The sequence below is a fragment of the Vicugna pacos genome, chromosome 5 (genome assembly GCF_048564905.1).
Source record: "Vicugna pacos chromosome 5, VicPac4, whole genome shotgun sequence".
Taxonomy (NCBI): domain Eukaryota; kingdom Metazoa; phylum Chordata; class Mammalia; order Artiodactyla; family Camelidae; genus Vicugna; species Vicugna pacos.
Genome location: NC_132991.1, coordinates 77,310,951 through 77,325,749, shown reverse-complemented (window position 1 = coordinate 77,325,749; position 14,799 = coordinate 77,310,951). Strand labels below are relative to the sequence as shown.

Sequence of the window (14,799 nt, the reverse complement as noted above, 5' to 3'; positions counted from 1 at the left end):
ATCCCTCAGTATTTATTAATTTTTGTTTAAACAGCATGCTAACAATTAGTGCAAGATATTTAGCCTATTTCATTTGATGGAGTGGCTCAGATTTTATATAAATTAACCTTAGCATTATTATTCATTCATGAATTAGTTCTTCATTCAAGCAATATATATATATATATTATTGTCTATGATGTGCCAGAAACTTCAAAGTGTTTAGGATGTGCAGTGGTTAATGATTCAGCTCTTGGTGTTTATAATGTAAAGAGGTCTGCAGATATTGAATAAATAATTACTAAAGTAATTAAATGGTGATAAGTGATTTGTTCATACTAATACATGTACATGAGTTCATTTTAACTGTTGTAAGGGAGATGAAATGATATAAACTGTATGATACCATTTTTATATACCCTTAACAGACTTTATGAGACAAGTATACAGTGTGGTTAAAGTATAAGAACATGCAGGCCAGTCTTCACTACAGCTGAGCTCTTGGAAGAAAGGGAGTGGATACAGGGGGAATATTTAGCTATATGTTTAATATTTTATTTACTTAGAAAATTCTAAGCAAATATGATGGTAATAAATGGTAGGAAAGTACAGAATGCTGGGAGAGGGTATAACAAGAAGACCTCATTTTATCAGTGAATAGGTGTGGTGAATTTTCCATGAAAGGTGATAGTTAAATTTTGAATGAGTTAGAGGAAGGGTGGAGTAGGACTGATAGGATAGCCTGGCTTGAATTCCCCAGGACAGGAAGGAGTTCAGTACATTTGAGAAGGTGAAAGAAAGCAAATGTGACGAGAGAAGAGTGAGGCAAGGTAAATGGAGACTGGATGAGTTTTAGAGAGAAGATCACATTATGTAGGGTAGGCTTGCTCATATTTTAATGTGCATCCTAATTGTTAGTGTGCTGTAATTTTAGAGTGGAGATTCGTAAAGCCCAGCCCCAAAGATTGATTTTAAAATCTGCATGTTTAATAAGCACCCTGGGTGTTTCTGCTGCTGGTAGTCCACTGAACATAGTTTGGGAAATATTTAGGTACGGTTTTATATGCCATGTCAAGAGTTTTAGACTATTCAAAGTGCAACTGGAAACTTGGAGGCTTTTAAGAAGAGGAATAACATGATTTGGTTTTTAAACACTGCTCTGTGGAGGACAGATTAGAGGGAGACTAAAGTTGAAGTTCTGGGTCTGAAATGAGATACAGTGGCTTAGAATAGGGTTTCAAGGTGCGAAAAGTAAACAGATGTGAGTTAAAGAGATGAAATTGGTAGCACTTGGTAATAGTATTTGGTGGGTGAAAAAGTATGAGATACCAAGTTGACTACCAGGTTTTTGGTGGGAACAATAGAGCAGGTGCACCTGCATTTACTATGATAAACACTGGAGAAGCAAACCTTGAAAGTGCAGAAAGAAATTAATTTTGATTGTAACAATTAAGAGTCTGCTTGACTGTTGATAATTAATAAACAGTGATTTAGACAAATGGGACTATTTTTCTAATATAACAAGTCTAGGATAGACAATCCAGGATGAGTGCCATCAGTAAGGTACGCTTCTGCTCCAGCCAGCCTTATTGTGTGTGTGTTAGACTTCATGTCTGTCGCCTGGTAGCTGCATGATAGCGGTTCCACTTTTGGCCTCACTTGTATGATCGAAGTGGAAGAAGAAATAGTGACACCTAAATCAGGTAAAAGAAGTTTCCCAGAAGCCCATCAGACACTCAGATGTAAGGGAATTGAGGGAAATATATTTCAGTTGGGCACATTACTACCCCTAACAAATAGAGATTCCAGTAGCATGGACAGGGGTAGGGAATGGATAATGGGGTAGGCAGTTAACAATGTGTGAAAGCTAATGTCTTTTTGACATGTCTATATATGTGAGATATTTAAGTAGTGACGTTCACTAAGTGTCAATTTACAGGCCTAGAATTCAGGAGAGAGGTCTAAGCTGGAGATAGAATTTTGTGAGTGGTCAGCATGGAGAGATGATTCAAAGCTGTGGAGAGGTATGTGAGATTGCCCCAGGAGACAGTGTGGAATGAGAAGGAATCCTAAGGAACTCCATTTTAAAAGTAGGATAGAGAAGTAGGGCTCTTACTTAGGAAAAATGGCCAGAGAAGAGAAAATCCAGTATAGTATAGTATCAGAAGTCAAGGAAAGAGTATTTGAGGAAGTTTTGAACAATCAGTTGTACCAAAGCAGTTAACTGTTAAGATGAGGAGTGTCCGTTTACATGATGTCCTTCCTAATTTTCTTTCTTTTGTTATTAAAATACCTTTTTATTTAGTAAATGATAATAGTAGATGGTAAAGTTGTCTCTATTGTTTGCACTCAGAAAATAAAATATTTGTAGCCCATATTGGTAACCTCCCCACCTTTTAAGAAAATTTTATTGGCTTTGAGATTTTAAGGTCAGAAAATTATTAGAGCAGGTTTGGCTGCTGATAGAAAAGATCCAGTACAGAAGGAAAGGTTGAAGTAGATGAGAGGGAGAGGAAAAGGCCAATCCTAAGTGCGGTCCCTGGAAGGAGATGGAGCTCTCAGCACAAGTGGAGGATTAGGTTTGATGGGAGGAGGAGCATCTCCTGCAATAAAGGAGAACGTGGAGAGGCAGGCAGGTGGGTTTGCAGACATAGTAGGAGGCGGAGTTTCTGTCCATTGGCTTCCATTTTCCTGAATAATATGAAAGAAGGCTTTCTGCTAAGAATGAGGTGTGGCTTAGAGTGAGGCTATGAGGTTTCAGGGCATAGAGAGGATAGGAAATGTTCGTTCTTGGAGAGTGGGAGAGCTGAGGGAAACATGGCAACACTGTTAGAATACTGTTGAGGTTGGTAACCATGGATTTATAGTGATGACAATCTGTTCTGTTGTACCCCCACTCCCAGCCCATGCTGCATCCCAAATTTGGGGTTAGGAACTGCAGAAAATCAGGCAGAGGATTTTAGAGCATCTATCAGAAAGTGATTTTAACAGTAGGTTTTGAAGTCTCCTTTAGATACTTCCTATGTAGAAGACATGCTTTTAGTCTTTTAGACCTAAAAGGTCTTATCTCTTTTAGAATTTGGTTCTACTTAAAAGATTTTTCAAATAATACAGATTCCACTAACAAGTGAGTTCTGTGTATCATTTTGCCCTGTCCGTCCTCCTCCTTGCTTCACAGAGTAAAATATTACCAGTAATTATAAATGTTTAAATGTAGATAGGTTAAGCCATCTCACAATAAGGCCTATATATATTTTTTCCCCTCAAGTGTCACATTTCTTTATTTTTGAGGATCTTAAAAATATCCTATCCTATTATATCCTGGAGGAATGTGTTCTCCTAACTTGAATAGTAATCAAATTAGAATGTCTGTGAAAGCATGTTGAAAAGTACAGAGCACTAGAGAAACATATTGTTAATGTACCTGTTCTCTGTATGTTGTCCACAAAGCACGCATGTTGGACTTTTCACAGTACAACTGTGAAATGAACGTTGAAGAATGTAGAGAATTAAGTATGGCTCTCTGGAAACCGATGAAAATGAGAGAGATTTTTTTTCCCCTAAAGTCAAAGCAGTCAGTAAGGACGCATTGTGGTTTGAATAACTATGGAGTACTCACGTGCCCGAGCCTTGCTTTGTTGGAGTGGTATTCAGGAAATTCAAAGGAGAGACAGGTCCTTTAACTCTAAACTGAAATCATTCTGCCTCTATTGCAGCTGAAACTTTGTTTTGTTTTTCATCGGAAAGAGAACTCTACCTCTTTCAGGGACCTTGTTTGTATTTCTTTATTTTCAATTTTTACCGGACAGTGTGGTCTCTCCTTAATTTCAGTGGTCCTGATGCTGGTTTTTTTAAAGTAATATGAACAAGCATCTGGTGACCAATTTCTTTTTCTGTCTTATTCTTTGCTTTTAGCTTCTTTAACTCTTTTGGGTTTTATGTACTTGTTTTTTAGTTAATAATAATTGTAAAAAATCATGACACTTTATCACGGCAGCAGTGTGGTACCTTGTTCTCTATCTGAACACTAGTGTATGTTAACTAGTCTTTATAGAACTTTATAACTATTTGTTTGTATGGGAGAGGGAAGAGAACCAGGAAGACAGTGAATACAAAACTTCAGTGGTTGTCAGGGCAGTGCAGATACTCTTAGGTCTGCCACGTGAAAGATACACTTTTGTCCTTCAGAGGAATAGCTGCCTTTGCCCTTACTCATTTCTGTTGTTCTCTTATTTGCTGCTTGCTTCTTAATTAGAGTGCTGTTTGTCAGCCCACACAAAGATGAACGTTGTTAGCTACCTTTATTCTGGGATATAAAAAGAGGGTTGCTTATGAGCCCATTGGTATCTTTTTAGAACATTCATTGCATTTTCCAGAATAACATGAGCCGCTGAGATAAGAAGTTTATTTGCTGCCAATGCTGTAGCATTCATGCTTCCTTTATTCACATTAACCCAAAACTCACATTTCATTTTTAGAGACTTAAACATAAAGAATGAAGACATCTTTTTTTAACCCCTATGGCATTCATATGCTGAATTGAATGACTTGTTCCTTTATTTTCTGTTAAAAAAAAAACCCTTGGTTAGCACCTCAGTAGAAAATTAGTATCTCTGATTTCCCTATAAATTGTTTCTTAGTTGTTTTCTGGCTCCCCATCACAACATAGTTTAGTCTTGGTACTGTATTGGTGAGGAAATCTAATCTCAGGTTTACTTAGAAAATCTCTTGGCCCAGTAGACACTGAGTAGTGGCTGAGAACACTGACACTGGCGTCAGGCAGACTGGGTCTGAGCCCTCATTCTGCCTCTTACCGGCACGATTACCTTGCTCAAGTTAATTAAAACATGCTAGCCTTCAGTTTCCTATCCTTTGAATAATAATAGGAATAACAATACTTAAAGCACTTATTTCAGTCAAGGGAGAATAGGTGCTACATATTAGCTATTTTGTTGTAAATAATATATAACTTAAATTATTTTGTCTTCGTGGGTTGTTAGATTTCTTTGATATAATTGTGACTTCTTAGTTTAAGAGTGAGTAAAATTGTTTCAAATTAATCTACTCATTGTGAAATTTTGAAAATGGTATGCTTAAGAGAGTTTATTGCTTAGCTGATCAAGAGCAGAATGCAGTGTTTGGAGCTGCCATTTTGAGGTTGTATTTTATAAGTGAAATTCCTGTACTCTTTTAGAGTAAAATTTACTGTTTGATTTAATTCTTCTCTATTAAAATTACAGCATGAGAACATCCTTCATTTGTGTAAAAATGTGGTCATGAAATTGCTGAACTGTTACTCCTATAAAGGATTTTCTTTAATCCTCTGATCATGTCAGATGGCTTAGTCTTTTCTATATATAGTAACAGTCATCCCTAGGTATCTTCGGAGATTGGTTTCAGGACCCCTCCCCCTCCCACCGCTGCAGATATTAAAATCTAAGGATGCTCAAGTCCCTTACAGTCAGCCCTCTGTATCCACGTGCAAAACCCATGGATATGGAAGGCCAACTATACAGTAATAATTGTGTCTGAATAAGTAATTGGAAGCTTAGGGACATGTAGCCTCATACTCACACTGTCTAATCCTAAAAGAACTATAATTTTGTTTTACCCATCCATATGAATGTTAAATAAACTCAGGAGTAAGAAAAAGAGGGAATATTTTTGATCACATACGCACACTGGTTTATATTTCTAACCTTGTCCACAAGCGATTACATTTGCTGGAGTTTTTCTACAGCTGCACTATAGTAGACTTGTATTTTTTCAACCTGACCGTAAGAAAAATATTTATGAAAGAAAGCAGAAAATTTATTTTCATTTTGAGGCTATAAAAGGCCAAGTTGGAGCGAAGCTTTTAAAACAAAATTGGATCTGGAACGATGATGGTTTATTTAACAGATGAAGAAGAGTATCTGTTTCACAGCAACAGATACTGTAGTGAGCTAGAAACGAGAGAGCAGCTTACGTCAAACTGGACGCGGCAGGAACAGAAGGATGGTTTTTCAGTTACCTGCTTTTTTTCATTAAAACTTTTTCCAAAAGGATGAATTAGTCTTTGTATGAAGACCAGAAAGTAGTGATGAAAAACAAGGCAAACCACAGTTTTGTCGTTGGTGATAGCGTTGGAAATAAAATACTTGGAGAAAAGTGTCAAGCCTGTGTGTGGGAGTATATCAGTCTCCCTCCCCCCACTTCATCTCTCTCCTCCTCTTCCTTCTGCACTCCTTCCCTCCCATATATCCTTCCTTCTTTCCTTCTAATATCTAGCAAAGGATCTTTATGGATTAGAGCTAAATTGCTATTTAGTCTTTTACTTTTCTTCTATCCTTTGGATAACAGTCTGAGCTCTATCAAGGACTCACATCTTCATGGTCTAGTTGTACAAGACTGGGAATGTATCCCAGCTACATTACTAATTCATTATGTTATATGACCTTGAAATATAACATAACCTTAGTGGTAGTAATAAATTAAATATAATTATATTTTACAACCAGCCTGTCAGAGATATTTTAAAATAGTTATAATTTTTAAAATGTTAAATTTTTCAAGGTCATTCACTATATAAATACAAAGTGGTGTGATTATGTAATCCTAAGAATTGCTACTTGTACAGAATTAGGGTATTTGGAAGGAAGACACAAAAGCTATACAATTCAACTTTAAAACATGTTCAATTGAATAGGAGAATGATAAGACTGAAAAGTTAGGAATGCCATATTTTAGACTTGTAAAATTGATAGAATCTTTAACTGCTTTTACCTTTTTTGGGAAAAAAGTATGATTCTGATATGCCAGGCATGCTAGTGTTAAATGAACTCATGTGAACTGTGACATTTTTGTTCCACTGTTGTTACGACTGTACAATCTAAAATAAGGTGGTCTGGTTCTGGCAGGTTCTGATAAAGAGATTTAATAATGAAAATGTAGTACTGGAAAATCTGCAATGTGAAAGGAGAACTTAACATTTAATTTATAAATTTTTAGTGGCTACCTGCCCAAATGAAGTTTCTCTTTGCCGGGGTGGGGGTAGGCATGCATTAAACATCAGATTCCTTCATTTAAATGGGCTACTGTTCTGCTGTGTTTGCTTGCTTGCTTTGTACTGAGGATTGAGTCATCAAAACACAGGTTCCATGCCTCTGGCAGTTAGTTAACACATTGTTTTCTGGACCCTGGCCTTCTTGACAGATATTTTTAAATTAACGTAACTGAAGTATCCATTGGGGAATTAGGAGAATGAGCCTTGATCAATGGTTAGCACACCTACATCCTTTACAAGAGTTGGCTTGGAGTTGGATGAGTCATCTTTTTTTTTTTTGAATTGAAGTATAGTCAATTACAAGGTATCAATTTCTGGTGTACAGCATAATATTTCAGTCATACGTATACATACATATATTTGTTTCCATATTCTTTTTCATTATAAGTTACTATAAGATACTGAATATAGTTCCCTGAGCTATACAGAAGAAATTTGATTTTTAAATCTGTTTTATATATAGTAGTTAATATTAGCAATGATGAGTCATCTTACAGGTTGCTCTCCTCCTTCAGTTTGGTTTGTCATGGTAGTCATTCCAGAGGGTGTGTCAGTTTTGGAAATATTTATGGAACTCTTTTAACAAACCAGGAAGTGGACTGTCCCTAAGTGAAAATAACACTCCATCTGCCGTCTCAAAACTGTTAAAATGTTCCATTTTCTTTCTTGGCATTCTACACATAGCTCTTTTCTTGATTTATGCAAACCTTAATATGGGTGGCTGTTTGCTATAGTAAAGAGGCATTTGTAGTTTGAGTTTTAAATGGTGCTTTGTGCTGCCTCCTAGTGTTTTTCTGTCTTGGAGTGAATGACACTCATTTTATATTTCTCTCTCTGAGCTGAAACATGCTTGTGAATAAAGTATTGGTATACCCTCAAGAAACTCATTATACTCTAAAAGCAGCCTTTCTTGGGCCTTATTAATAAGGTTATCTTTTAGCACTTTGGAAATACTAAGTAAGTGTCTAAGTGATACTATGTGTAATGAAATCTTTTCAAACTTGCTTGGTCTAAATTCAGAATTTTAAAAGGAGATATAGTTCATGCACATAGTTATTGAAGTAGGTCACGGATTTATTGTTTAGAAGGGCAATGTACTTTAAAGAGTAAGAATTATGGGTAGTTAATGGATCAGTGGTGTGCACATTGGAATTCTGGATTTCTCTTGAGTAGTGGGGGAGACAAGAAACAAGCCAATATACCATGTGTGATAGTGCCCTAGTGAGGCCTGTGTAATAGAAAGAGATGACTTCTGATTTAAGAGATTGGTGTCGAGCTCACAGAGGAGGGGTTGAGAATAACACTGCAGGGAGAAAGGGGTGGGGGAAAGATGCTTTCAGGGAATAAATAGGATGTACTGTGGTTTAGTAGGAACGGAAGGTATCTAATTGGTGACTCCTTGGCACGTGCTGTCACAAAGCCCTATGTGGGTAACCGGCAGCAAGCCCCATGGGTAGTGAATGCTGGAGGGGATGCCTGGGGAAGGGGCTTTCAGGCTAGCCCTTGAGGGAAGGGAAAGATTTGATTAGGAATCTAGGTGTTCCCAAAAGGAGAGAAAGAGAGCAAAGGCACTAAGATAAAAACAAGGACAGTAAGTAAGATCAATTTTACTCTGTTGAGGTTAAGAGAGAGAGAAGTTAACCACACTGAAGGATCTTGAATGCAAGGCTAATGAATTTAAATTTTATCAGGAGTGAACTGAGTGTTTTTTTTTTAATGGATCAGCTGAGAAACCTTTAGTGATCAGAGCAATGTTTCGTAAAGATGATGAGACATATGTGGAGAAGTTTTGGAGGGTAGAAGAACGATTAGAAGGAGAAGCACGTTAGGAGGATTGAATAAATTTCATAATGATGTTTGAAGGAGTAAAAGTCAAGGGAGATAGAAGAATTAATAATGATTAGAATTTAACCCCCAAATGGGGGTAGTGATTTGGATATTTGATGCTTTTGGAGAGAATATTCATTTAGTCAACACATTTTTTAATTGAAATATAATTGACATACAACGCTGTGTAAGTTTAAGGTGTACTGTGTGTTGATTTGAGTCAACCCATTTTAATGAGTACATATTATGTGCGGTGGACACTGGGTAATAGTGGGGAAGAGAAAAGACAAGGTCACTGCCTACATGGGCCTTGTGTTTAGTTGAGGAGACAAGACATGTGTGTGTGTGTTTATGTCAGATAATGATAAGTCCTCTGAAGAAAAGAAGCGAGGCAAAGGATAAGGATTGATGAAAACGAGGGCAGTGTTTCAGAGTCCTTGGGGTAACATTTGAGTAGAGACCTGAATGAAGTGAGGAAGGGAGCCTCCTCAGGACCTGGGGAGAGAGCATCCTGGGCCGTAGCACCGGGACCAGCAGGAAGGCCGCCGGCTGGAGGGCGCTGCAGGGGGTGGGGCAGTAGGGAATGAGCCGCACAGTGTGACCACTTAGTGTCCTGAAAGCTGTGGTACAGAGTTTGGATTTTATTCTGGGTTTGACAGAAAGTTGCCACAATCTGTCTTTTTAAAAGATCCCTGCGGAGTTGAACAGGTGGAACAGTTAGGCAGCTGCTGCAGGCCTCCAGGAGAGATGAGGTGCTGGCTCAGAGCCTAGGGTAATAATAATGGAGGTCGTGAGAGGTGGTGGAATTCCGTATGTATTTTGGAATAAATTTGGAGCAAATTTGTTTGAGCTTGATGAGGGTCGTGTGAAATAGAAATAGGAATCCTTATCCCCACGGTCTATGTGGTGGCTTTGTGTGAATTAGAAAAAGCTACTTCTGCCTCTTGGTGTTTGTGTGAAGAAGGCTCCTTTCTTCCCATAGATGTACCTGGGCACTGGGCACCACAGCTGGGTGAGGGGAGCAGGGGCTGGGTACCCCCTAATTGGCTGGGCATCCTTGCGGGGAGCTCAGACCTAGGTGATGACTGTTTTTGGCCTGAGCAACTGGGTAATTTGTAGTGTCATCCCAAAATGAGGGACACTGTAAGAGGAGCTAAGTTGGGGTGAGAGATGGTGGTGGAAATCAAGTTTATTTTGAACAAAAGGCTGAGATGCCTATTAAACATCCCAGAGGAAATGTCAAGTAAGCGGATGGATATGGATTTTTGGAGGCTGGGTGGGTAGCCATCAGAGCTGCAGAGAGGTTTGCTGTTTTTGAGTTTGGAATGAAAATATGACAAGTAAATCGAATTAAGGCTTAGGAGTAAAGATTTTAAATGTAGATTGGGAAGTCATTCTGCCCAAAGGAATGTATGAAACCTTTGAGGGAAATTATGTTGAAAAACAAGACGGATGGAGACTGCCTCTGGAGTATTATCAGGCAGTGGAAAGTGGGAAGTGACCCTGCAAAGCAGCTAATAGGAGGAAGCTCCTGGTAATCAGCATCACTGGAGACAAGGAATGAGAGGGTGGGGCATCTTGGAGAGGTCAGAAAGGTTCAGGGCTTAGGAAGGCTCCTGGAGCTTTTGAGAGTACTATTAAGAGCTAATAGTGGGTGTGAAGGTGATCTGCAGAGAAGTAAAAATAGAAACTATTCTTAGAAAATATGGCCTAAAAGGGGGTAACAATGGGGTTTTATTTATTGGTTTTTCAAAATAGGATGAAGTTGTGTCTGTATTAAGGCAGAGATAAGGGAACCAGTGAAGGAGGGAAACGTAGAAGGTGCTAGAAATAAAGGGGATAAAGGAGGGAGCAGGGCTAGGAGATCTGGAGGATATATGTTGGAGGAATAGGTAAAGAAGTGTCTCAGAAATGAGGAAGGATGGATAATTTTTGCTTTCAGGTTTGGAGGGAAGGAAGAGATAATAGATATTTGAAGCTGGAATTTTGCATAAGAGAGGAAAGACAATCTGTTATCTTAGTAAAGCTGTGGTTAGGGTCATATGTTTTGGGGGTCTCCATTGGTATTATAGGCCTGAAGAAAGTGTGAAAGTAAATCAGTAAGAAAAAAATTGTCAAGCAGTAATGAGAGACCGGTTGGAAATACAGAAAATAATTTGTAATAGCCCATCAGTGTTTTTCTGTGGGCCCAAGAGCACAAGGGAATTGAGAATTCCAAATTGATCCAATTAAAAAAGAAAGAAGTTTAGAGTACCTGGAACAGTGGTTCATAACCCAGAAGAGTGTGTATCAAAATCACCTGGAGACTTTTTCAAAAGACTGTTTTCCCTAAAATGTATCGAACTGAGGTGTGGGAATAGGACAACTAGAAATTGGAAGACAGATGCCTATGTAAACCTTTAGAACATTCTGGGTGATTCCATTAAGCTCTTTCCCCTCACCCCCATTGAGAAAACTGTTCTGGACTCAGGGTTAGTAGGAGACTGACCACAGAGTGCAGGCTGGGTGGGCGTAGTAAAGAGTAGCTGGATGGGAAGCTAATGAACTGAAAGAGTTAAGAGGGGTTTGGGGATGATCTCAACAATATAGTTAAGTAGTAGTGAAATTTAGGGGGTGTGCTTAGCTGGATAGGTTCCTGTACTGCAGAACTTTACAGGGCCATCCATGTGCTCATGAATCTTCAAGAAGGGGATTTAATATTTTAAGAAAATATCTGAACACGGAACCCCTTTTTTCAGTGGCACATTTGTGAACTAGTTTCTGCAGAACACATTTTGAAAATGCTGAATTAGGAGTTCAGCAGTGGTTAGTTCCAGTTCAACTTAAAAGTTCACAGGTTGTGGGGAAAATAAGCCATAGTGGAAAGGGGGAGTGTCCAGGTTAAGCCCCAGCTCCAGGAAGCACAGCTCCCAGGGCCGTGGCTTTGTTAGTGGATAGCTGGGTTACTTTCCATCCCTCCAAGTAAACTTCTGTTTTCTACCATTGAGTCCGATATCAGTTGAATCATCAATATGAATGTTTAAGTTGCAAAGATGGAGACAAAAGTGGTGATTTATTAGATATTGACAGTGTATGTTCAGTAGTTTGGTTTCTCAAAAACACAGTTGGATAGTCTTGATGAAAGCAGACCAAAATCCAGTGGCCTTCAGGATAACTAGCCTTTTCCTTAAAAAGGACAAGAAAGTAGGTGCTGTCAAAAGAAGATACACTTTGAAGTCTTGGAGCACTTAGTGGCAGTGACAGTATTTTGGGAGTTTACCACCTGTTGAGCCAAGGCACTGTCGCAGGCTCTGAAAATGCCCCCATTTGTACTGCCTGGCCGCTGAACTGAAGTCTGCCTTTCCAGTGAAGTATAGTCCTGTTCTTAAGTTTGAGATGATTAATACTGAATGTTGTCTCTTAAGGTTTCCAAAGAAGCCAGTGATTGGTGATTGGTGAGGACAGTGATTGCTGGCAGGGATTAGACATTTATATAGCATGACTTAGTTTTTAATAATGCTGTGATGTGAATTGCATGAGTATACAAGTCAGCTCACAGCAAGGCTCACATACTAAGTGAGGAAAGTTCCAAACAATTTTCAGTTGCCCCAACTATGTGTGTTTCACAGGTCACAAGTTTCCATTCTTTGGTGCCAATTGATACCATCATTCCATTCCTTCCCTCATGTATCCTTATTGTTGAATTTCCCCTCCTAATCCTCTATTTTGGTTACAGCAGTGAATTTATGATAACTTTCTGTGTGTGAGCCAGCTGAAGTGTTTAAAGCACGTGGAAATCACCGGTGACAAGTGTACATTCTGTGTATTTATTTTCCCCTGTGGATGCCTGAACTTTCTTTTCTTCACAGGTTAAGTCAGTGATAAACCTTTTGTTTGCTGCATATACTGGAGATGTGTCTGCACTTCGAAGGTATGTTTACAAAGTGTGTTAGCACATGGTTTAGATGTTTATGAAGTTGCTTCTGGGCAAAGGCCATTTTAGGGCTAAAACCTCACTTCCATTTCCCTCTAATAAAAATAGTCCAAACAAATTTATATTAAGTGGCCACTTTCAGTGCCTTAGTCTTGTTGTACAGTCTTTCCTTTTCCTCTGGAAACAACCTCCTATGAAAGCCCAGTCCTCTGTTTTCCCAAGCAGTAACTATTCAGCTAATCTGGCTAATTAGTGTTAGTGTTTTACTGGAATTTGGACAATGCCTTCTCAATCCCCATCTACCTGCCACTCTCCATGTTTGGAGGTGAAGGGGGATGGGCAAATAGGGGCAATGGTGTTCTGTAGATACCAGGGTTGGGAAGGTCACGTAGTACTACTGTATGGTTAACATAGGTCTCTTCTATAGAGTTACAACTGAACTTTAAGCTGCAAAAATATCTATGCTTTATCTCCACCTTTGTTTTAAAGTTGATTAGTACTTGTATCAACAGTACTGTATTATAAACATCAAAGTTGCTAAGAAACTAGCTCTTAGTTCTCATAACAAAAAAAAAGAAATGATATTTATGTGACATGAGTGAGAGAGATGTTTGCTAACGCTGCAGTGGTAATCATCTTGCAATATATCAATATATCAAGCCAACACATTGTACACTTTAAACTAACATGATGTCAGTTTTATCTCAATAAAAATGTGCACTTTAAAATGAAAAAAACTTGTAAACCATAGACTGTAAAATGTGAAAGAATGAGTGTCTCAGTGAAAACATTCAATTTTAATATAGGTATTAGTTTCTTGCCCTTCTGAGGTACAAACAGGGTATAGTTGTGCCACTACTCTTGAGTTTTGGACAATAATATAATGAAGCTTAATTCTATGAGAGATGGTGCATGTTTCCTCTTTCCCAGAAAGAGCAAAGCTAAGGAAGAGCAGTGAAGTGAAGTGGCATTTACTCAAGACACCTGTGTACTGGTTGAATAGGGTCTCTAGTTCCCAGTAGCTTGGTGAAGAATGGCACCTGTCTCACAGGACCTTAGGTTGAACCGATGGGGTAAATGTTGCAAGTGTGAATTAAGTTTATATAATGAATAGCTATGCTTACAAATTTTCAGATTTGCTTTGTCAGCCATGGACATGGAACAGCGAGACTATGATTCTAGAACAGCTCTCCACGTGGCTGCTGCAGAGGGTAATATATGAACCACTCATCTATTGTTTTTTTCAGACTTAATTTCTACTCAGTACTAAAATATGCTTGTTTTTGTTTTGGATGTAGGTCATGTTGAAGTTGTTAAATTTTTGCTGGAAGCCTGCAAAGTAAATCCTTTCCCCAAGGACAGGTGAGTGCTATGTTACTTTCTAACACAAGGCTAGAATATTTAACTCCACTCTGTATATTGGAGACATTCTTAAACTTGCTGTGGTGCCTTATACAGGCAACAAACAAAACCTTGTTTCTGCTCGGTAGATCATTCTCTCTCCCGTATCCTATTTTCCAGGTTAGTCTGTCAGTCAACACACTGAATGAAGAAAACAATTCTTGGTGTATGGAAAGATGAAATGGGAATTTTGTCTTCATGGGGCTTTTGACTACACAGAGTAGACAAGATAAACACTTATAGGACCATATTAAAAATGTGTAAGGAGATTACTGTTACAGAACTCTAAAATGAATATATTGGGGTTTGTTGAAATTCCTGTATTTGGAGTCAGTTTTAGAAAGCCTCATGGAAGCTGAATTTTAATCAGGACCCTGAGGGAGAGAAGAGGGTGTGGCAGGAAGAGAAGGGCACTCTGTCTAGAGTGGGAAAAGTCTGCCTGGATACGTTCTGCTCCTTCCTCTCCCTCCTGGGCACATGGCAAACTGACATTCATCCCGCAGTAAATGCTGCTTACGAGGTGGATGTTCGAGGGAGGAGTCAGAGTGCAGCTTCCATATGTACATACACTTGCACGTTACATAACTGGATGAGTCAGTGAGGCAGGAGAATATAAAGGTTTAGAAGAATAGTA

General features: G+C 38.7%; 1 protein-coding gene across 2 annotated transcripts in view; it reads left to right on the top strand.

Annotated features, from left to right (window-relative positions):
- The window catches only part of GLS (glutaminase), a 75,150-nt gene that overhangs the window by 56,126 nt on the left and 4,225 nt on the right, over nucleotides 1–14,799 (top strand). For both annotated transcript variants that reach the window (XM_072961581.1, XM_006207284.4), the window contains 3 exons: nucleotides 12,700–12,761; nucleotides 13,899–13,975; nucleotides 14,063–14,126. In XM_072961581.1, the coding sequence (XP_072817682.1) occupies nucleotides 12,700–12,761; nucleotides 13,899–13,975; nucleotides 14,063–14,126 (203 nt within the window). The remainder of the gene's footprint in view (nucleotides 1–12,699; nucleotides 12,762–13,898; nucleotides 13,976–14,062; nucleotides 14,127–14,799) is intronic.